Genomic DNA, 22733 nt, shown 5'->3' with positions numbered 1-22733 from the left:
TGCTGTACTGTAGTAGTTTTATCACGCTATCACACCCTGCTGTACTGTAGTAGTTTTATCACAGCTATCACACCCTGCTGTACTGTAGTAGTTTTATCACAGCTATCACACCCTGCTGTACTGTAGTAGTTTTATCACAGCTATCACACCCTGCTGTACTGTAGTAGTTTTATCACAGCTATCACACCCTGCTGTACTGTAGTAGTTTTATCACAGCTATCACACCCTGCTGTACTGTAGTAGTTTTATCACAGCTATCACACCCTGCTGTACTGAAGTAGTATTATCACAGTTATCACACCCTGCTGTACTGTAGTAGTTTTATCACAGCTATCACACCCTGCTGTACTGTAGTAGTTTTATCACAGCTATCACACCCTGCTGTACTGTAGTAGTTTTATCACAGCTATCACACCCTGCTGTACTGTAGTAGTTTTATCACAGCTATCACACCCTGCTGTACTGTAGTAGTTTTATCACAGCTATCACACCCTGCTGTACTGTAGTAGTTTTATCACAGCTATCACACCCTGCTGTACTGTAGTAGTTTTATCACAGCTATCACACCCTGCTGTACTGTAGTAGTTTTATCACGGCTATCACACCCTGCTGTACTGTAGTAGTTTTATCACAGCTATCACACCCTGCTGTACTGTAGTAGTTTTATCACAGCTATCACACCCCTGCTGTACTGTAGTAGTTTTATCACAGCTATCACACCCTGCTGTACTGTAGTAGTTTTATCACAGCTATCACACCCCTGCTGTACTGTAGTAGTTTTATCACAGCTATCACACCCTGCTGTACTGTAGTAGTTTTATCACAGCTATCACACCCTGCTGTACTGTAGTAGTTTTATCACAGCTATCACACCCCTGCTGTACTGTAGTAGTTTTATCACAGCTATCACACCCTGCTGTACTGTAGTAGTTTTATCACAGCTATCACACCCTGCTGTACTGTAGTAGTTTTATCACAGCTATCACACCTGCTGTACTGTAGTAGTTTTATCACAGCTATCACACCCTGCTGTACTGTAGTAGTTTTATCACAGCTATCACACCCTGCTGTACTGTAGTAGTTTTATCACAGCTATCACACCCTGCTGTACTGTAGTAGTTTTATCACAGCTATCACACCCTGCTGTACTGTAGTAGTTTTATCACAGCTATCACACCCTGCTGTACTGTAGTAGTTTTATCACAGCTATCACACCCTGCTGTACTGTAGTAGTTTTATCACAGCTATCACACCCTGCTGTACTGTAGTAGTTTTATCACAGCTATCACACCCTGCTGTACTGTAGTAGTTTTATCACAGCTATCACACCCTGCTGTACTGTAGTAGTTTTATCACAGCTATCACACCCTGCTGTACTGTAGTAGTTTTATCACAGCTATCACACCCTGCTGTACTGTAGTAGTTTTATCACGGCTATCACACCCTGCTGTACTGTAGTAGTTTTATCACAGCTATCACACCCTGCTGTACTGTAGTAGTTTTATCACAGCTATCACACCCTGCTGTACTGTAGTAGTTTTATCACAGCTATCACACCCTGCTGTACTGTAGTAGTTTTATCACAGCTATCACACCCTGCTGTACTGTAGTAGTTTTATCACAGCTATCACACCCTGCTGTACTGTAGTAGTTTTATCACAGCTATCACACCCTGCTGTACTGTAGTAGTTTTATCACAGCTATCACACCCTGCTGTACTGTAGTAGTTTTATCACAGCTATCACACCCTGCTGTACTGTAGTTGTTTTATCACAGCTATCACACCCTGCTGTACTGTAGTAGTTTTATCACAGCTATCACACCCTGCTGTACTGTAGTAGTTTTATCACAGCTATCACACCCTGCTGTACTGTAGTAGTTTTTATCACAGCTATCACACCCTGCTGTACTGTAGTAGTTTTATCACAGCTATCACACCCTGCTGTACTGTAGTAGTTTTATCACAGCTATCACACCCTGCTGTACTGTAGTAGTTTTATCACAGCTATCACACCCTGCTGTACTGTAGTAGTTTTATCACAGCTATCACACCCTGCTGTACTGTAGTAGTTTTATCACAGCTATCACATCCTGCTGTACTGTAGTAGTTTTATCACAGCTATCACACCCTGCTGTACTGTAGTAGTTTTATCACAGCTATCACACCCTGCTGTACTGTAGTAGTTTTATTACAGCTATCACACCCTGCTGTACTGTAGTAGTTTTATCACAGCTATCACACCCTGCTGTACTGTAGTAGTTTTATCACAGCTATCACACCCTGCTGTACTGTAGTAGTTTTATCACAGCTATCACACCCTGCTGTACTGTAGTAGTTTTATCACAGCTATCACACCCTGCTGTACTGTAGTAGTTTTATCACAGCTATCACACCCTGCTGTACTGTAGTAGTTTTATCACAGCTATCACACCCTGCTGTACTGTAGTAGTTTTATCACAGCTATCACACCCTGCTGTACTGTAGTAGTTTTATCACAGCTATCACACCCTGCTGTACTGTAGTAGTTTTATCACAGCTATCACACCCTGCTGTACTGTAGTAGTTTTATCACAGCTATCACACCCTGCTGTACTGTAGTAGTTTTATCACAGCTATCACACCCTGCTGTACTGTAGTAGTTTTATCACAGCTATCACACCCTGCTGTACTGTAGTAGTTTTATCACAGCTATCACACCCTGCTGTACTGTAGTAGTTTTATCACAGCTATCACACCCTGCTGTACTGTAGTAGTTTTATCACAGCTATCACACCCTGCTGTACTGTAGTAGTTTTATCACAGCTATCACACCCTGCTGTACTGTAGTAGTTTTATCACAGCTATCACACCCTGCTGTACTGTAGTAGTTTTATCACAGCTATCACACCCTGCTGTACTGTAGTAGTTTTATCACAGCTATCACACCCTGCTGTACTGTAGTAGTTTTATCACAGCTATCACACCCTGCTGTACTGTAGTAGTTTTATCACAGCTATCACACCCTGCTGTACTGTAGTAGTTTTATCACAGCTATCACACCCTGCTGTACTGTAGTAGTTTTATCACAGCTATCACACCCTGCTGTACTGTAGTAGTTTTATCACAGCTATCACACCCTGCTGTACTGTAGTAGTTTTTATCACAGCTATCACACCCTGCTGTACTGTAGTAGTTTTATCACAGCTATCACACCCTGCTGTACTGTAGTAGTTTTATCACACCCTGCTGTACTGTAGTAGTTTTATCACAGCTATCACACCCTGCTGTACTGTAGTAGTTTTATCACAGCTATATCACACCTGCTGTACTGTAGTAGTTTTATCACAGCTATCACACCCTGCTGTACTGTAGTAGTTTTATCACAGCTATCACACCCTGCTGTACTGTAGTAGTTTTATCACAGCTATCACACCCTGCTGTACTGTAGTAGTTTTATCACAGCTATCACACCCTGCTGTACTGTAGTAGTTTTATCACAGCTATCACACCCTGCTGTACTGTAGTAGTTTTATCACAGCTATCACACCCTGCTGTACTGTAGTAGTAGTTTTATCACAGCTATCACACCCTGCTGTACTGTAGTAGTTTTATCACAGCTATCACACCCTGCTGTACTGTAGTAGTTTTATCACAGCTATCACACCCTGCTGTACTGTAGTAGTTTTATCACAGCTATCACACCCTGCTGTACTGTAGTAGTTTTATCACAGCTATCACACCCTGCTGTACTGTAGTAGTTTTATCACAGCTATCACACCCTGCTGTACTGTAGTAGTTTTATCACAGCTATCACACCCTGCTGTACTGTAGTAGTTTTATCACAGCTATCACACCCTGCTGTACTGTAGTAGTTTTATCACAGCTATCACACCCTGCTGTACTGTAGTAGTTTTATAACAGCTATCACACCCTGCTGTACTGTAGTAGTTTTATCACAGCTATCACACCCTGCTGTACTGTAGTAGTTTTATCACAGCTATCACACCCTGCTGTACTGTAGTAGTTTTATCACAGCTATCACACCCTGCTGTACTGTAGTAGTTTTATCACAGCTATCACACCCTGCTGTACTGTAGTAGTTTTATCACAGCTATCACACCCTGCTGTACTGTAGTAGTTTTATCACAGCTATCACACCCTGCTGTACTGTAGTAGTTTTATCACAGCTATCACACCCTGCTGTACTGTAGTAGTTTTATCACAGCTATCACACCCTGCTGTACTGTAGTAGTTTTATCACAGCTATCACACCCTGCTGTACTGTAGTAGTTTTATCACAGCTATCACACCCTGCTGTACTGTAGTAGTTTTATCACAGCTATCACACCCTGCTGTACTGTATAGTAGAAGTTTTATCACAGCTATCACACCCTGCTGTACTGTAGTAGTTTTATCACAGCTATCACACCCTGCTGTACTGTAGTAGTTTTATCACAGCTATCACACCCTGCTGTACTGTAGTAGTTTTATCACAGCTATCACACCCTGCTGTACTGTAGTAGTTTTATCACAGCTATCACACCCTGCTGTACTGTAGTAGTTTTATCACAGCTATCACACCCTGCTGTACTGTAGTAGTTTTATCACAGCTATCACACCCTGCTGTACTGTAGTAGTTTTATCACAGCTATCACACCCTGCTGTACTGTAGTAGTTTTATCACAGCTATCACACCCTGCTGTACTGTAGTAGTTTTATCACAGCTATCACACCCTGCTGTACTGTAGTAGTTTTATCACAGCTATCACACCCTGCTGTACTGTAGTAGTTTTATCACAGCTATCACACCCTGCTGTACTGTAGTAGTTTTATCACAGCTATCACACCCTGCTGTACTGTAGTAGTTTTATCACAGCTATCACACCCTGCTGTACTGTAGTAGTTTTATCACAGCTATCACACCCTGCTGTACTGTAGTAGTTTTATCACAGCTATCACACCCTGCTGTACTGTAGTAGTTTTATCACAGCTATCACACCCTGCTGTACTGTACATGTAGAAATCACTGTACTGTAGAAGTTTTATCACAGCTATCACACCCTGCTGTACTGTAGTAGTTTTATCACAGCTATCACACCCTGCTGTACTGTAGTAGTTTTATCACAGCTATCACACCCTGCTGTACTGTAGTAGTTTTATCACAGCTATCACACCCTGCTGTACTGTAGTAGTTTTATCACAGCTATCACACCCTGCTGTACTGTAGTAGTTTTATCACAGCTATCACACCCTGCTGTACTGTAGTAGTTTTATCACAGCTATCACACCCTGCTGTACTGTAGTAGTTTTATCACAGCTATCACACCCTGCTGTACTGTAGTAGTTTTATCACAGCTATCACACCCTGCTGTACTGTAGTAGTTTTATCACAGCTATCACACCCTGCTGTACTGTAGTAGTTTTATCACAGCAGCTATCACACCCTGCTGTACTGTAGTAGTTTTATCACAGCTATCACACCCTGCTGTACTGTAGTAGTTTTATCACAGCTATCACACCCTGCTGTACTGTAGTAGTTTTATCACAGCTATCACACCCTGCTGTACTGTAGTAGTTTTATCACAGCTATCACACCCTGCTGTACTGTAGTAGTTTTATCACAGCTATCACACCCTGCTGTACTGTAGTAGTTTTATCACAGCTATCACACCCTGCTGTACTGTAGTAGTTTTATCACAGCTATCACACCCTGCTGTACTGTAGTAGTTTTATCACAGCTATCACACCCTGCTGTACTGTAGTAGTTTTATCACAGCTATCACACCCTGCTGTACTGTAGTAGTTTTATCACATCTTGTAGTACTGTAACATCTTTACATACCAGGCATTACTGACAATGGATATCCACAGTAAATCATCTCTACCCACACCTACAGCCCATACCGTGTCTCTGTCTGTGTGTAGGATCCTGAGTCCTTTACCATCTTTACTCACTAGGACAACATTTTTATTGTTTAAGTCCCCTATGATGAGGCTCCCCTGACTATCATACACTATACCACAGGGGTTAAATGGTTCACCTCCTGTTTGTGGTGATTGTTTACATGTACTGGGGATGTCACCTCTGTATACAAACAGTTTCTGGAAGTCAGTATCCATGACAACAACATGTTTGTTTCCATCACCACCATCATGTTCATCACTGTGATCAATCACTGCGACATTGTTAGTGACAGGACACTCTGTGATCCTGTATGGTGTACACACTAATGGTTTCCCAGTCCCTGCTGCCATTGTAGTGAGTACCATCTGACCTTGTGTGGTATATTTGGAGACGTTTCCTGACATGCCCACAATGACATGGTTCTTTGCTGTAATACATATGCTGTAAGGATATGTTTTAGTTGTGAATTGTTGAGTTAACTGTCCTGATACCAGCTCCAGGATGTTGTTTTGATCATCACAGGCCCACAATCTGTGTGTTGTTGGTGATAGACTGATGTCATTGATGTAAGCCTTGTGTGTGACCTTCTGTATCACTGTGCCCTTCCTGTCCAGGAGAGTTAATGTGTCACTGTACCTGGTCCAGGCCTGGTCATCAGTGGTAGGACATATAGAAGTAATGCCACATGGAGACTCCCACTCCTCCACCACCTTGGTCTCTGTCAGTAGTGTTTTCCTGGCCACTGCTTTCTTACCTTTATCTTCTGACTGTTGTTGTGATGAGGGTTGTTGCTGACCGTCTGCTAATGATACTGACCATTTCTGGTCAGTGGATGTATGACGTTGGCCTGAGGTGGTGACTTTTCCTAAGGCTTGTACCAGGTGACCTTTAGGAGTATTGTTTGGGTTGAAGCTGACTGTATCTAAAGTAGGTTTGACAGGGATATGTATTCGGGAATCTATTTCGCATTTTGTGTCGTATATTTGTATGTGAGAGCCCTGCTGAAGTGTTGTCTTACATTTCTGTATTTGGTGTTTAAGTTGTTTGTTCAACATTTCAAGTTCTTGTTTGTATTTCTGTATGAGTTTGATGTTGTCGTCTTTTAAGTTTTGATAAAGTGAGAGTGTCTCTTCTCTAAGATTGTCAAGGTCTTGTTTTAATTTTTCTGTTTGCATCTTCAGTTCATGTGATAATTTATCAAATATGTTGTCATTGTCTTTGAGGAGTGTATCTGTAGAAGTGATGTATTTCCCAATCTGTACCAGATCATTTTTTTCTGTTTTTTCAATAAAGTTTCTGATGTCTTGTTTCTTCTTAAGAGTGACTTCACTAAGCTCACACATTGGATGAGATTTGTGAATGGTAGAAATGCATTTAGCACAAATCGGTTCTTGACATTTTTCACAAAACCAATCTAGTTGTCTCCCCTTGTGATGGTTACAGGTTGTCTGTCCTTCCGTACGAACTGGTATGTTTGCTGTTGCCATTATGATGAAGATTGAATGTTTCTTGGTTTTCTGAAAAATGATTATATTGAATCAATAGATTTTTTTGCATAAGCAATTGAATAAGAATTTTATTCGATGTCACGTTCAAAAGTGGGACTAAAATCTTTAAATATTGACCTCAAACAAATTAGTTTTAAAGTACAAGAAAATAATTACCTGATAATCACTGCATTCACTGATGACACACACAGGGTACCTGGGATTAAATCAAGTTGGTCTTCCCCAGGATATAAATGATATTCAATGTTGTTGAAATTTCTCTTCCTCAGAAATTCACAGCCAAGTGGGAACTTACTTCCTTCTTCTCATAATAGCAGATATGTCACTTTTTCAATTTCTGATGAAAATATCCATTTTAGATCAAAATCAATCCAGATAATACACAAAATTGTACATTAAATGAAATAATATGTGTCCACACAGAATAAGACCATATCCTTGTCATTGGTTACTAATGTAAACAAACGTTTAGCGACCAAAATGTACGTCTATTGAGGCCTGGCGATATCTGATATCATTACTTCCTTGTCTGGTTCGACACACATACAGTTGTAAAGCAGACATGGATTGTGTAGTAGGTCAATTTGGGTCATGTTTACAAACCGAGATATTTAAATACCTACAGTTCACCTGGGGTGTATTGTCTGTTGGGTATGTGTATTGGGTAACATAGAGAAATACATGTCTTATTTGATATTTATAGATTAATTTTCTTATAACTCTTTAAAATTGATATAATATACATACCTGTATCAGTACCTGTATGTAGAAATTTTGGTAAGTTATAACAAATGTAAACAAACGAACGTAAAGAATACACAATACTGGCATTGAACTCGTCCTGACAGACTTATACAACATATCATGAGGTCCGTCATTATTCTTAACAAAGTCTTGTGGAGTCATTGTCATTTGTCTTTGACTATTGAAACAACAGTCAAACCTGTCTATAAATACCAGCCAAGGAGGAAAGGAAAAAAATGTCTGGATATACAAGTGTTTTTTTTAATAGAGGAAATCGACCATTTGGGACCATAAGAGAGTGGTCTTTATACAGAGGTGGTCAGTATACAGAGGTGATCTTTATATAGAGGTGGACACTAAGGCAGGTGTTACACTATTAAAATATACCGTATCGAGACATTTTGAGAAATTATAATATCTATTTATTACCCTCATATTACTGGTATAAGAGCAAAACATGAGATCATGTCATTCTTCTTTGATTTTTGAAACAACAGCCAAACCTGTCTATAAAGACCAGCCAAGGAGGAAGAGAAAAAATGTCTGGATATACAAGTGGTTGAACGTGACCATTTGGGACCCTAAGATAGTGGTCTTTATACAGAGGTGGTCAGTATACAGAGGTGGTCTTTATACAGAGGTGGTCAGTATACAGAGATGGTTAGTATACAGATATGGTCAGTATACAGATGTGGTCTTTATACAGAGGTGGTCTTTAAACAGATGTGGTCTTTATACAGAGATGGTCTTTATGTAGAGGTGGTCATTATATAGTAGTGGTCTTTATACAGAGGTGGTCTTTATACAGAGGTGGTCTTTATACAGAGGTGGTCATTATACAGATGTGGTCTTTATACAGATGTGGTCTTTAAACAGATGTGGTCTTTATACAGAGATGGTCTTTATGCAGAGGTGGTCATCATACAGATGTGACCATTATACAGAGGCGGTCTTTATACAGATGTGGTCTTTATAAAGAGGTGGTCTTTATACAGAGGTGGCCATATACAGATGTGGTCTTTATACAGAGGTGGTCTTTATACAGAGATGGTCTTTATACAGAGGTGGTCTTTATACAGAGGTGGTCTTTATACAGATGTGGTCATTATACAGATGTGGTCTTTATACAGAGGTGGTCATTATACAGAGGTGGTCTTTATACAGAGGTGGTCATTATACAGAGGTACAGAGGTGGCCATTATACAGAGGTGGTCATTATACAGAGGTGGCCATATACAGAGGTGGTCTTTATACAGAGGTGGTCTTTATACAGAGATGGTCTTTATACAGAGGTGGACACTAAGGCAGGTTTTACACTATCATAATATACTGTATAGAGACATTTTGAGAAATTATAATATCTAAGACAAGCCAAGGAGGAAGAGAAAAATTGTCTGGATATACAAGTGGTTCTTTTAATAGAGTTGAACTTGACCACTTGGGACCCAAAAAGAGTGGTCTTTATACAGAGGTAGTCTTCATACAGAGGTGGTCATTATACAGAAGTGGTCTTTATACAGATGTGGTCATTATATAGATGTGGTCTTTATACAGAGGTGGTCATTATGCAGATGTGGTCTTTATACAGAGGTGGTCATATACAGAGGTGGTCATTATACAGAGTTGGTCTTTATACAGAGGTGGTCTTTATACAGAGGTGGTCTTTATACATTGGTGGTCATATACAGAGGTGGTCTTTATACAGAGGTGTTTTTATATAGAGATGGTCTTTATACAGATGTGGTCATTATACAGAGGTGGTCTTTATACAGAGGTGGACACTAAGGCAGGTTTTACACTATCATAATATACCGTATAGAGACATTTTGAGAAATTATAATATCTATTTGGTCTATATATCTTTACCCTCATATTCAATATCTTTTCTAACAAGATGAAGGAGCCGCAGTGGCCGAGTGGTTAAGATGTCTCAAGCCACAAGCCCTCCACCTCTGGGTCGCAAATTTGAATCCCTTGTGTGGGAGATGCCAGGTTCTGACCTCTAGTCGGTGTTTTTTCTCCGGGTACTCTGGCTTTCCTCCACCAACAAACCTGGGCCGTCCTTACATAACCCTGGCTGTTACTATATAGTTGCTTATATTTGTGGGAGTTTTAATTTCGCTAAATTTACGGATCCATTCAAAATCTAGAAATTTATCAAAATCATGGTTTCAAGTACTATAGCCACTCATAAGAATGGAACTTGAAAAGATAATTTGCGAAAATAAACCCCGGCGAATAAGTCCAAAATAGTAAATCGCGAAATTTTATGTCTGAGAAATTGAACAACTATACATATATAGGACGTTAAACTTAGTAAAACCTGTTACGGTCTTCGTCCGGAATTTTCGGTCTGAAAATTATAATTCAAGAATTTAGACTCTGGTTGACTCCCGGTTTTTGTTTCACTTTTCAAGTTCCCATGCGTCCATGACAGTATCATGTGGAAGCGTCTCAGTCACGCTAAATAGTCATTTTTACCATAATGGGTAGGCCCCCAAAAGAGTAAGTGTTTAGAATGAATGTATGAAGTATCTGTAATACTAGTTTTTATGTTACATTGATATGTCGACTCATTTTATGCTGTAAATTGGTAATTTTTGGGATCGGCTTGGGTCCGTCCCGCCAAATGTCAATCAGTGTCGTCCGTTTGTTTACAATACCATTAAATATGGTTAACTAAGAAAGTTACGTAATAAGTTGTGTTTAATAATACATAATTCTACATTCTTATGGTTATTAGTTTTAGATTGCTATAAACTAGTCATAATTTCATATTATAAGTGGTTTGTTATTCACACCTTGTTAGCACAGGGGCTTGTGAAATGAAATATGCTGTTAATAGTTGTAAGTGAAGTTTGCGTGCAGGTAAATGTTATGATTTACTGTCTCATATCTTTATATCTACACTGTATAAGATGTCCGGAATGATAGATAGTGATCTCATTTATTCTGTTTGCAGATTGTTCCAGCCTCCTGTCAGGCTATATTTACCTAGTGGGGTTTGTGTATGTGCGCATACGAATAAAGAAGTTAGACTGTCTCAGCTTGTAGAACTTATTTTTGCCTAGACAGCACAAAACCCTTTTGTTAATACACAGTCAATCCTGACCACCCAAATAACATGGTCTTGTCAGGTTGTCTTTATATGGAGGTGGTCTTTATAGACAGGTGGTCTTTATATGGAGGTGGTCTTTATATGGAGGTGGTCTTTATAGACAGGTGGTCTTTATATGGCGGCCACAGAAAAGCCTGAGTGTCCTAATGGACAGTTTAAATATACAATCCTTATTTTGTAGTGGTGGCCACAGAGAAGCCAGAGTGTCCTGATGGACAGTTTAAATATACAATCCTTATTTTGTAGTGGTGGCCACAGAGAAGCCAGAGTGTCCTGATGGACAGTTTAAATATACAATCCTTATTTTGTAGTGGTGGCCACAGAGAAGCCAGAGTGTCCTGATGGACAGTTTAAATATACAATCCTTATTTTGTAGCGGTGGCCACAGAGAAGCCAGAGTGTCCTGATGGACAGTTTAAATATACAATCCTTATTTTGTAGTGGTGGCCACAGAGAAGCCAGACTGTCCTGACGGGAAGTTTTAAATATACATTCCTTATTTTGTAGTGGTGGCCACAGAGAAGCCAGAGTGTCCTGATGGACAGTTTAAATATACAATCCTTATTTTGTAGTGGTGGCCACAGAGAAGCCAGAGTGTCCTGATGGACAGTTTAAATATACAATCCTTATTTTGTAGTGGTGGCCACAGAGAAGCCAGAGTGTCCTGATGGACAGTTTAAATATACAATCCTTATTTTGTAGTGGCGGCCACAGAGAAGCCAGAGTGTCCTGATGGACAGTTTAAATATACAATCCTTATTTTGTAGCGGTGGCCACAGAGAAGCCAGAGTGTCCTGATGGACAGTTTAAATATACAATCCTTATTTTGTAGTGGTGGCTACAGAGAAGCCAGAGTGTCCTGATGGACAGTTTAAATATACAATCCTTATTTTGCAGCGGCGGCCACAGAGAAGCCAGAGTGTCCTGATGGACAGTTTTAATATACAATCCTTATTTTGTAGTGGTGGCCACAGAGAAGCCAGAGTGTCCTGATGGACAGTTTAAATATACAATCCTTATTTTGTAGTGGTGGCCACAGAGAAGCCAGAGTGTCCTGATGGACAGTTTAAATATACAATCCTTATTTTGTAGTGGTGGCCACAGAGAAGCCTGAGTGTCCTGATGGACAGTTTAAATATACAATCCTTATTTTGTAGTGGTGGCCACAGAGAAGCCAGAATGTCCTGACGGGCAGTTTCAATGTGCTAACGACAACTGTATCGACTACCAGCTCGTGTGTAACAAGGTAGATAACTGTGGTGATTGCTAAAAAAATAACTTTTTCACGAACATTTCTTAACTTAAAATTTCCCTTAGGAAAGCATCTTAGAATTTAAGGGAGATATCATAATTAAGGAACTTCTTTAAATTATATTTGAATCACCTAAGGATGATGTACAGTGCAATATAATCCAGATGATCTTTATATCAGGTGGTCTTTATAGACAGGTGGTCTTTATATCCAGGTGATCGTTATAGACAGGTGATCTTTATAAACAGGTGGTCTTTAAATACAGGTCGTATTTATAGACAGGTCGTCTTTATAGCTAGGTGGTCTTAATATTTAGGTAGTCTTTAAATCCAGGTGGTCTTTATAGACAAGTTGTCTTTATATACAAATTTCATTAGTAGCATTAAAGTTTACTGATCTAGAGTTGTAATCAGGCCGTTTTTGACAATTAGTGTGAACAGAATGATGATTTAAACTTGCTTTCAGAGCCAGTTATTTGTACTAAGTTTACTCAAACAATTAGTAGCCTGCAATATACAGTAGAACTTGTCTAAACTGGATATCATCAGGACCAGCATATGTGGTCAGTATAGACAGGTTTCAGATTACACATGTTTTAATTACTGTATAAACAAGAGTGGGTCAGTATAGACAGGTTTCAGATTACACATGTTTTAATTACTGTATATTATAAGAGTGGGTCAGTATAGACAGGTTTCAGATTACACATGTTTTAATTATTGTATAAACAAGAGTTGGTCGGTATAGACAGGTTTCAGATTACACAGGTTTTAATTACTGTATAAACAAGAGTTGGTCGGTATAGACAGGTTTCAGACTACACAAGTTTTAATTACTGTATATTACAAGAGTTGGTCGGTTTAGATAGGTTTCAGATTACACAAGTTTCATTTACTGTATAAACAAGAATTGGTAGCAATTACCTGTGCTATAAAAAATACCAATCTCTCTAGATATAAGTGTAAATGACAAAATGTTATAAATATTGTACACTCTACCTAATATGCGTCTATATGAAGTGTGCAAGGCTATAAGAGTTACTTCCCTTTACTTACAAATTATATGTTTATTTGCTATACACCTATATCACCGGGGCTAATCGTGCAAACTGGGCTACGCTATTTACGCTCGTGGAAACGCTTCTTTTACATAGAAAAATGATGTCTGAGGAAGCGTACGTGATAAATATTTGCTCGGTGTTCAACTCACGGCCAAGAATCCAAAAATACAATTTGCCCACAGAACAGTAGAGTGTTTCACCAATGCGTTGAAGCAAAATTGATTGAAACACATTATTCGTTGCAAGAACCAAGACCTAGCAAAAACACAACTCTTTGAGAAAATGTCATCAAGCAAAGTTTTCTTGGTTTTTGACTGGGCCATGAAGTTTTTGCCATACAAATTCAGGGAAGATCAGAGTGACTGGTTTGGAAAGAGAGGAATACCATGGCACATCACTATGGCTTTCTGTAGGAAAGATGATGGTATCATTGGGAGCCTGGGATTTGTACATTTATTTGTAAATCAAATGTCACAGGTATCTAAATACTTGTTTTTATTCCCCAAGTTCTTTATAGGGTGACTATGAAAATTAATTTATATTGGCTATTATTCACTTCCAGTCTGTTAACTTATATATTGTCCAAGAAAATCTGATTGTTTAGTATTGTCTCAGAATATGTCTAGTGATTATGGACCAGCTAATGATTTCCTGTGACAGCATAGTATATATCACACTTTGTCTGGTCTATTGAATGTTAGTTTCCCTTAGATTACATGCATGTCTATATCTGAAAAAAACCCAGATTGACCAGTTGCCTTTAATACTTTGTTTTTTCTACATTACTGCATGGACTTTATCACTTGGAATCAGTATAAAGTCAATATAACATACATGGTCTTTTTGCAGTACATGTACATATATCTAGAAAACAAATGTATACCTTTGGTATTTGACAGTAAAAATATCAATATTATATACAACCCTTTGATTCCAATGCCTAGTGTTGTTTATGATTGCCTTATCAATGAAACTTTCATTTCTGTTAAGGACAGTCACGTTACAGTTTGTATCCTAAAAGATGTAATGAACCAAATCAGGAATATCACTGACACAGCAGGTATAACATTTCATCTTTGGTCCGACAATGCCGGATGTTATAAGTCGACAGAGATATGCTGGCAAGCTTGTTCCATTCAAATCTTGTACAGACTTATAATTTCTGGGAGTCACAGAACGGAAAAGGCCCATGTGATAGGACTGCAGCGACAATCAAAGCTGGAATAACAAGATACATCAACAAAGGACATGATGTTCTTTGGGCTTATGTTATGAAGGAGGTTTGTATTTTTATCATGAACACATGGTGGAAGTGGTAACAAATGACATTGATTTAGATATCAATATAGGATTAAAAGTGTTGTCATGGATATGGACAATAGCAATTTAAGGAAGAAAATGCTGGAGTTTGGTCAATTCAAAGGGCCCAATTAAAATTACCATGTGAAATGCTGATATGAATTTCTGCATAGATATTGGATTTTAAGTTTTGTTATTGGTATGGAATATGAAAGAAAAATTGTGGATAGAAAATATAATTTTGGTAATTTCGAGATGCCCAAGAGGCCAATTTGTACTAAACTTTTTACCTACAACTGACATTGATTCCTGTCTTGATAATGGAGCTTAAAATAAAATGTTGTGTTTTTTTATGAATATGGACAAGGATTTCAGGGGTTAAACACAGGATTTTGATAATTTCATGAGGCCCAATGGGAAGAAAGGTACTGGTATGATATTAATTATACAATATCCAGAAACGTTAGTATCTTTAGCCACATATGTTTATATGTTCAATCTTGTATTTTTGTTGATATTTGATATTTGCTTGATGTCAATGACAGTGGTAATTATCCCCCCCACACACACAAATTAAGAGATTTCACTGCATTCATATTTAATTGTTATTTCCCATTATATGTAAAATATTCCTTTTGTTGGACTCTATGTCATTATATTCATTAATTCACTATATACCTCTTTAATTGTAACCATACAAAGCAATTGTCAATCATTCCCGTAACCGTCAGTGACGTCACAACACACATGACGTCATAATCATGCAATACTGTGACATGATTGGCCAAAAGTGAGTGGTATCATCAAAATATGTTATTTACATTTGTTAATGAGTGTAAATATATCTTTTATATTCATTTTAAACTGAAGATCTCACTGTAAAAGTTATTAAGAACTTGTACATGGAAAAGAGATGATTAACAGTTTTATAAGTGCATTTGATGAAATCATCATGGTAACAATTTTTGAGACAACTTTTTTTCAAAAATGAAAAAAACCACTTGTCCAATTTTTTTTTATTTGATGCATAATAAGGTGAACTTTAAATTGATGAAATTTGATGTAGATCTATGTGTGCATTTTTTTTTACAATTTAGCTCTGAACAAGGGCAAGATATGCACTTTTTCAGAGTACTGATTTATCTCCCTTTGTTCTCCAGAGTACTTATTTCTCTCCCTTTGTTTTCTATAGTACTGGTTTATCTCCCCTTGTTTTCCAGAGTAATGATTTATCTCCCCTTGTGTTCTATTTTTAGGTCATCTGACCCGAAGGGTCAGGATGACCTATAGTCGTCATGTTTCGTCCGTCGTCGTCCGCCGTGCGCCGTCCGCCGTGCGCCGTGCGCCGTGCGCCGTGCGCCGTGCGTTAACTTTTCACATTTTGAACTTCTTCTCAAGTTCTACCAGTGCGATTTGGCTGAAACTTGCATGAAATGATCCTGACATGATCCCGACAAAGTGTTGTTATTTTTCGAGTTGATCCAAAATCCAAGATGGCCGCCACAGCCGCCATCTTGAAAACACATTTTGAACTTCTTCTCAAGTTCTACCGGTGCGATTTGGCTGAAACTTGCATGAAATGATCCTGACATGGTCCTGACAAAGTGTTGTTATTTTTCGGGTCGATCCGAAATCCAATATGGCCGCCACAGCCGCCATCTTGAAAACACATTTTGAACTTCTTCTCAAGTTCTACCGGTTCGATTTTGCTGAAACTTGCATGAAATGATCCTGACATGGTCCTGACAAAGTGTTGTTATTTTTCGGGTTAATCTGAAATCCAAGATGGCCGCCACAGCCGCCATCTTGAAAACACATTTTGAACTTCTTCTCAAGTTCTACCGGTGCGATTTGGCTGAAACTTGCATGAAATGATCCTGACATGGTCCCGACAAAGTGTTGTTACATCTCTGGTTGATCCCAAATCGAAGATGGCTACCATGACACTATATCTAATTAATTTCCTACATGTTAAGGCCCTTTGGCCTCTTGTTTGAAATAAAATTTGTTGAAAGAAATCGAAAATGATCCTGACATGGTCCTGACAAAGTGACACCATATAAAATTAATTTTACTATTGCCAAGTTAGTCAGATGACCGTTAAGGCCCTTTGGGCCTCTTGTACTGATTTATCTCCCCTTGTTTTCCAGAATACTGACTTATCTTCCCTTGTTTTCCAGAGTACCAATTTATCTCCCCTTGTTTTCTATATTACTGATTTATCTCCCTTTGTTTTTCAGAGTACTGAGTTACCTCCCTTTGTTTTGCATAGTTCTAATTAATCTCCTTTTGTTTTCCAGAGTACCATAAATGTCAGACTGATTTATCTCCCTTTGTTTTTTAGAGTACTGAGTTACCTCCCTTTGTTTTGCATAGTTCTGATTTATCTCCTTTTGTTTTCCAGAGTACCATAAATGTCAGACTGACCAGATTCAGTGCCCTGCTAGTCATTGTATCAGTGATAAGTCAAAATGTGACGATCAGCGAGATTGTAAGGACGCTTGGGACGAACAAGGATGTCCACCACGTTACCCTGGCAACCGTTACTGTCCAGCCAATCAATGTCAGTGTGACAATACGGTATGAACAATCATAAATATTGTTTACAACAATAAGCTTAATACAGAAATTTTTGTACACTTGTACCACCTATTTCTTTCCCCCTTTGATAGTTTTCCCAGGGAGAGGGAACTATAGGCTAGCTGATTCTCCCCCTGGACCCACCCACCTCTCAAATATTTTTAGGGGGGGGGGAACTATTCTTTCCCCCTCCCTTGATATATTTTCAGGGGGGGGGGGTATATAGGCTAGCTGATTCTTCCCCCTCTCAATTTATTTTTAGGGGGGGGACTATTTGCTAGCTGATTTTTCCCATCAGAGGGAAATTAGAAGAATTTCTTTAAAGTCCTTGAGGAAATAAACATTTACATTATACTTTTGACTTTGCTTAACATTCCAGGTGAGCAATACAGGCCCTCTGTGCCTCCTGTTTGGATCAACAATAAATAATGTTAATGAAGAATTAATCTTGATGTGAAAATTTTTGTTTATTTCACTTTGTTAAGATCCCTCCAAATCTACATGTATATACATGTACGCGTTTGGTAGGATAAAGGATGATGAAGTTACTCCACAGTCTACTACAGCAACTGAGATTGACCCGACATATTACCACAAGCCAAATTATCCAGTCCTCTGGGTCACGAGTTTGAATCTGATGTGGGACAGTTGCCAGGTACTGACCGCTGCTCTGTGATTTTTCTCCAGGTACTCCGGTTTTCCTCCACCATGAAACCTGGCTCGTCCTTACATGACCCTGGCTGTTAATAGAATGTAAAACTAAACAAACATTTAAACCAAACGCCCTGGCAGCGTACAAAAAGGTAAATTAAAAGGCCAGGTTTTCTGTATATCACATACAGAGTTGTCTGCTCTTACAGGTGCATTATGGGTATTTATTGTTACATCCTGTAGTTATTAGTATAACTTCATATTCGTTAGAAAAATAGGACATCATTTTTACACATAAACTTTACTCAGGAGCAGATAACTTTGTAATTTATAAAAACAGAATATGGAGCTTAAATGTACCGTACAGTTTGACCCAATAAGGGTCCAGGGTGCTTTGATAATTAAAAATAAATGATGGTCGCTTAATAGGACCAAATTTTGTATACCAATTCATTGCTCAAATACACAGAAAAAAGCATCAATCAATTTGCTAAAGAAATTAAATTAATTAGAGATATATGTGATATTATAGATCTCTAACGACCAGGAACCATAACAATAATTCAGGAAGTACAGGATATTGTGATATATAGATCTCAACACAGTATATATGTACATGTGATATATATAGATCTCTAACGACCAGGAACCATAACAATAATTCAGGGAATGTACATGTATGTATATATGTGATATTATAGATCTCTAACGACCAGGAACCATAACAATAATTCAGGGAATGTACATGTATGTATATATGTGATATTATAGATCTCTAACGACCAGGAACCATAACAATAATTCAGGGAATGTACATGTATGTATATATGTGATATTATAGATCTCTAACGACCAGGAACCATAACAATAATTCAGGGAATGTACATGTATGTATATATGTGATATTATAGATCTCTAACGACCAGGAACCATAACAATAATTCAGGGAATGTACATGTATGTATATATGTGATATTATAGATCTCTAACGACCAGGAACCATAACAATAATTCAGGGAATGTACATGTATGTATATATGTGATATTATAGATCTCTAACGACCAGGAACCATAACAATATAATTCAGGGAATGTACATGTATGTATATATGTGATATTATAGATCTCTAACGACCAGGAACCATAACAATAATTCAGGGAATGTACATGTATGTATATATGTGATATTATAGATCTCTAACGACCAGGAACCATAACAATAATTCAGGGAATGTACATGTATGTATATATGTGATATTATAGATCTCTAACGACCAGGAACCATAACAATAATTCAGGGAATGTACATGTATGTATATATGTGATATTATAGATCTCTAACGACCAGGAACCATAACAATAATTCAGGGAATGTACATGTATGTATATATGTGATATTATAGATCTCTAACGACCAGGAACCATAACAATAATTCAGGGAATGTACATGTATGTATATATGTGATATTATAGATCTCTAACGACCAGGATCACCATAGCAATAATTCAGGGAATGTACATGTATGTATAATATGTGATATTATAGATCTCTAACAACCAGGAACCATAACAATAATTCAGGGAATGTACATGTATGTATATATGTGATATTATAGATCTCTAACGACCAGGAACCATAACAATAATTCAGGGAATGTACATGTATGTATATATGTGATATTATAGATCTCTAACGACCAGGAACCATAACAATAATTCAGGGAATGTACATGTATGTATATATGTGATATTATAGATCTCTAACGACCAGGAACCATAACAATAATTCAGGGAATGTACATGTATGTATATATGTGATATTATAGATCTCTAACGACCAGGGAACCATAACAATAATTCAGGGAATGTACATGTATGTATATATGTGATATTATAGATCTCTAACGACCAGGAACCATAACAATAATTCAGGGAATGTACATGTATGTATATATGTGATATTATAGATCTCTAACGACCAGGAACCATAACAATAATTCAGGGAATGTACATGTATGTATATATGTGATATTATAGATCTCTAACGACCAGGAACCATAACAATAATTCAGGGAATGTACATGTATGTATATATGTGATATTATAGATCTCTAACGACCAGGAACCATAACAATAATTCAGGGAATGTACATGTATGTATATATGTGATATTATAGATCTCTAACGACCAGGAACCATAACAATAATTCAGGGAATGTACATGTATGTATATATGTGATATTATAGATCTCTAACGACCAGGAACCATAACAATAATTCAGGGAATGTACATGTATGTATATATGTGATATTATAGATGTCTAACGACCAGGAACCATAACAATAATTCAGGGTAATGTACATGTATGTATATATGTGATATTATAGATCTCTAACGACCAGGAACCATAACAATAATTCAGGGAATGTACATGTATGTATATATGTGATATTATAGATCTCTAACGACCAGGAACCATAACAATAATTCAGGAATGTACATGTATGTATATATGTGATATTATAGATCTCTAACGACCAGGAACCATAACAATAATTCAGGGAATGTACATGGTATATATGTGATTTATAGATCCTAACGACTGTAACCATAACAATAATTCAGGGAATATGTATGTATATATGTGATATTATAGATCACTAACGACCAGGAACCATAACAATAATTCAGGGAATGTACATGTATGTATATATGTGATATTATAGATCACTAACGACCAGGAACCATAACAATAATTCAGGGAATGTACATGTATGTATATATGTGATATTATAGATCTCTAACGACCAGGAACCATAACAATAATTCAGGGAATGTACATGTATGTATATATGTGATATTATAGATCTCTAACGACCAGGAACCATAACAATAATTCAGGGAATGTACATGTATGTATGTATATTGTATATTATAGATCTCTAACGACCAGGAACCATAACAATAATTCTGGGATGTACATGTATGTATATTTGTGACATTCTACATCTCTAACGACCAGGAACCATAACAATAATTCAGGGAATGTACATGTATGTATATATGTGATATTATAGATCTCTAACGACCAGAACCATAACAATAATTCAGGGGATGTATATGTATGTATATATGTGATATTATAGATCACTAACGACCAGGAGCCATAACAATAATTCAGGGAATGTACATGTATGTATATATGTGATATTATAGATCTCTAACGACCAGGAACCATAATTCAATAATTCAGGGGAACCATAACATTCAGGGATGTACATGTATGTATATATGTGATATTATAGATCTCTAACGACCAGGAACCATAACAATAATTCAGGGAAATGTAATTCATGTACATGTATGTATATATGTGATATTATAGATCTCTAACGACCAGGAACCATAACAATAATTCAGGGAATGTACATGTATGTATATATGTGATATTATAGATCTCTAACGACCAGGAACCATAACAATAAATTCAGGGAATGTACATGTATGTATAAATGTGATATTATAGATCACTAACGACCAGGAACCATAACAATAATTCAGGGAATGTACATGTATGTATATATGTGATATTATAGATCTCTAACGACCATGAACCATAGCAATAATTCAAGGAATGTACATGTATGTTGGATTGTTACTGATTGTGTTTGTAATACAAGATCAGGGACCTCACATATTAATGTGGTGAGACTGCAATGTTTTATTTTGTCAGGGGAGGTAACTTGGTTGATTACGGAACATCTGTGTACCGCCTTCCGGACCAATTCCTGTTCTCAACAAAGTGAAGGAAAAGTGTCTTTTCTCCTTACATTATAAGTAAGTGTGCCTGAATTAACAACATGTAAATTGTTGATATTTAACGGTTTTCAGATGTATGATGCAGTATTGTGGTCTGTGTCAGATACAAATTTGGCTGTAAAAGTAGTATTTTGTCAATCGTAGCTGGTCGTTTACACCAGACCTGGACAGTGTCATTCATTATCCAGTTGTTGATGAAACATTTGTTGTGAAATTATTGAGTTGATCAATAGAATCATGTTGTTGTAACATATTCCATTACTACGTACCTTCATGTCAAAGTATTTTTGTACCATTTTACTTTGAATACAAGATGGCATGGTCTACAGACGAAATTTGATTGAAAAAGACTGAAAAGCAACTGTTACTATAGGTGGTATCTAACAAAGATGACCAATGTGACACTGACCATTACCTGTATGGGGGTTTTGTGGTCAAACCTGACTGGACATAGTGCACTACTAGTTTACCTGTATGGGGGTTTTAGTGGTCAAACCTGACTGGACTTAGTGCACTGCTAGTTTACCTGTATGGGGGTTTTGGTGGTCAAACCTGACCGGAACGTAGTGCACTGCTAGTTTACCTGTATGGGGATTTTATTGGTCAAACCTGACTGGACTTAGTGCACTGCTAGTTTACCTGTATGAGGATTTTATTGCTCAAACCTGACTGGGCTTAGTGCACTGCTAGTTTACCTGTATGGGGATTTTATTGCTCAAACCTTACTGGACATAGTGCACTGCTAGTTTACCTGTATGGGGGTTTTAGTGGTCACACCTGACTGGACTTTGTGAACTGCTAGTTTACCTGTATGAA

General features: G+C 37.7%; 2 protein-coding genes, 1 long non-coding RNA gene and 2 pseudogenes across 7 annotated transcripts in view; 2 read left to right on the top strand and 3 right to left on the bottom strand.

Annotated features, from left to right (window-relative positions):
- LOC138311164 (uncharacterized) overlaps positions 1–1123 on the bottom strand; it is a 51285-nt gene extending 50162 nt beyond the window's left edge. Inside the window, exon 1 of the long non-coding RNA XR_011206535.1 lies at positions 989–1123. This is a non-coding gene — a long non-coding RNA (uncharacterized lncRNA). The remainder of the gene's footprint in view (positions 1–988) is intronic.
- LOC138311140 (low-density lipoprotein receptor-related protein 2-like) overlaps positions 1–22733 on the top strand; it is a 374749-nt gene that overhangs the window by 9906 nt on the left and 342110 nt on the right. The window lies entirely within an intron of this gene.
- LOC138311149 (tripartite motif-containing protein 2-like) overlaps positions 1–22733 on the bottom strand; it is a 200937-nt pseudogene that overhangs the window by 62817 nt on the left and 115387 nt on the right.
- Positions 5652–22733, bottom strand: part of LOC138311147 (tripartite motif-containing protein 2-like) — a 53602-nt gene continuing 36520 nt past the window's right edge. Inside the window, exons 1-2 of one of the 2 annotated variants that reach the window (XM_069252613.1) lie at positions 7550–7960; positions 5652–7402 (exon numbers count right to left, since the gene is read on the bottom strand). In XM_069252613.1, the coding sequence (XP_069108714.1) occupies positions 5789–7372 (1584 nt within the window). In that variant the 5' untranslated portion in view covers positions 7373–7402; positions 7550–7960 and the 3' untranslated portion in view covers positions 5652–5788. Of the gene's footprint in view, positions 7403–7549; positions 7961–22733 lie in introns of those variants that run through there. The other variant, XM_069252615.1, reaches the window with a different exon arrangement.
- Positions 13453–18372, top strand: LOC138311160 (uncharacterized; annotated as a pseudogene).

This window comes from Argopecten irradians, chromosome 16, assembly GCF_041381155.1.
Source record: "Argopecten irradians isolate NY chromosome 16, Ai_NY, whole genome shotgun sequence".
NCBI lineage: Eukaryota > Metazoa > Mollusca > Bivalvia > Pectinida > Pectinidae > Argopecten > Argopecten irradians.
Note: the sequence above shows the minus strand (reverse complement) of the source record. Positions and strands in the feature narration are given on the sequence as shown.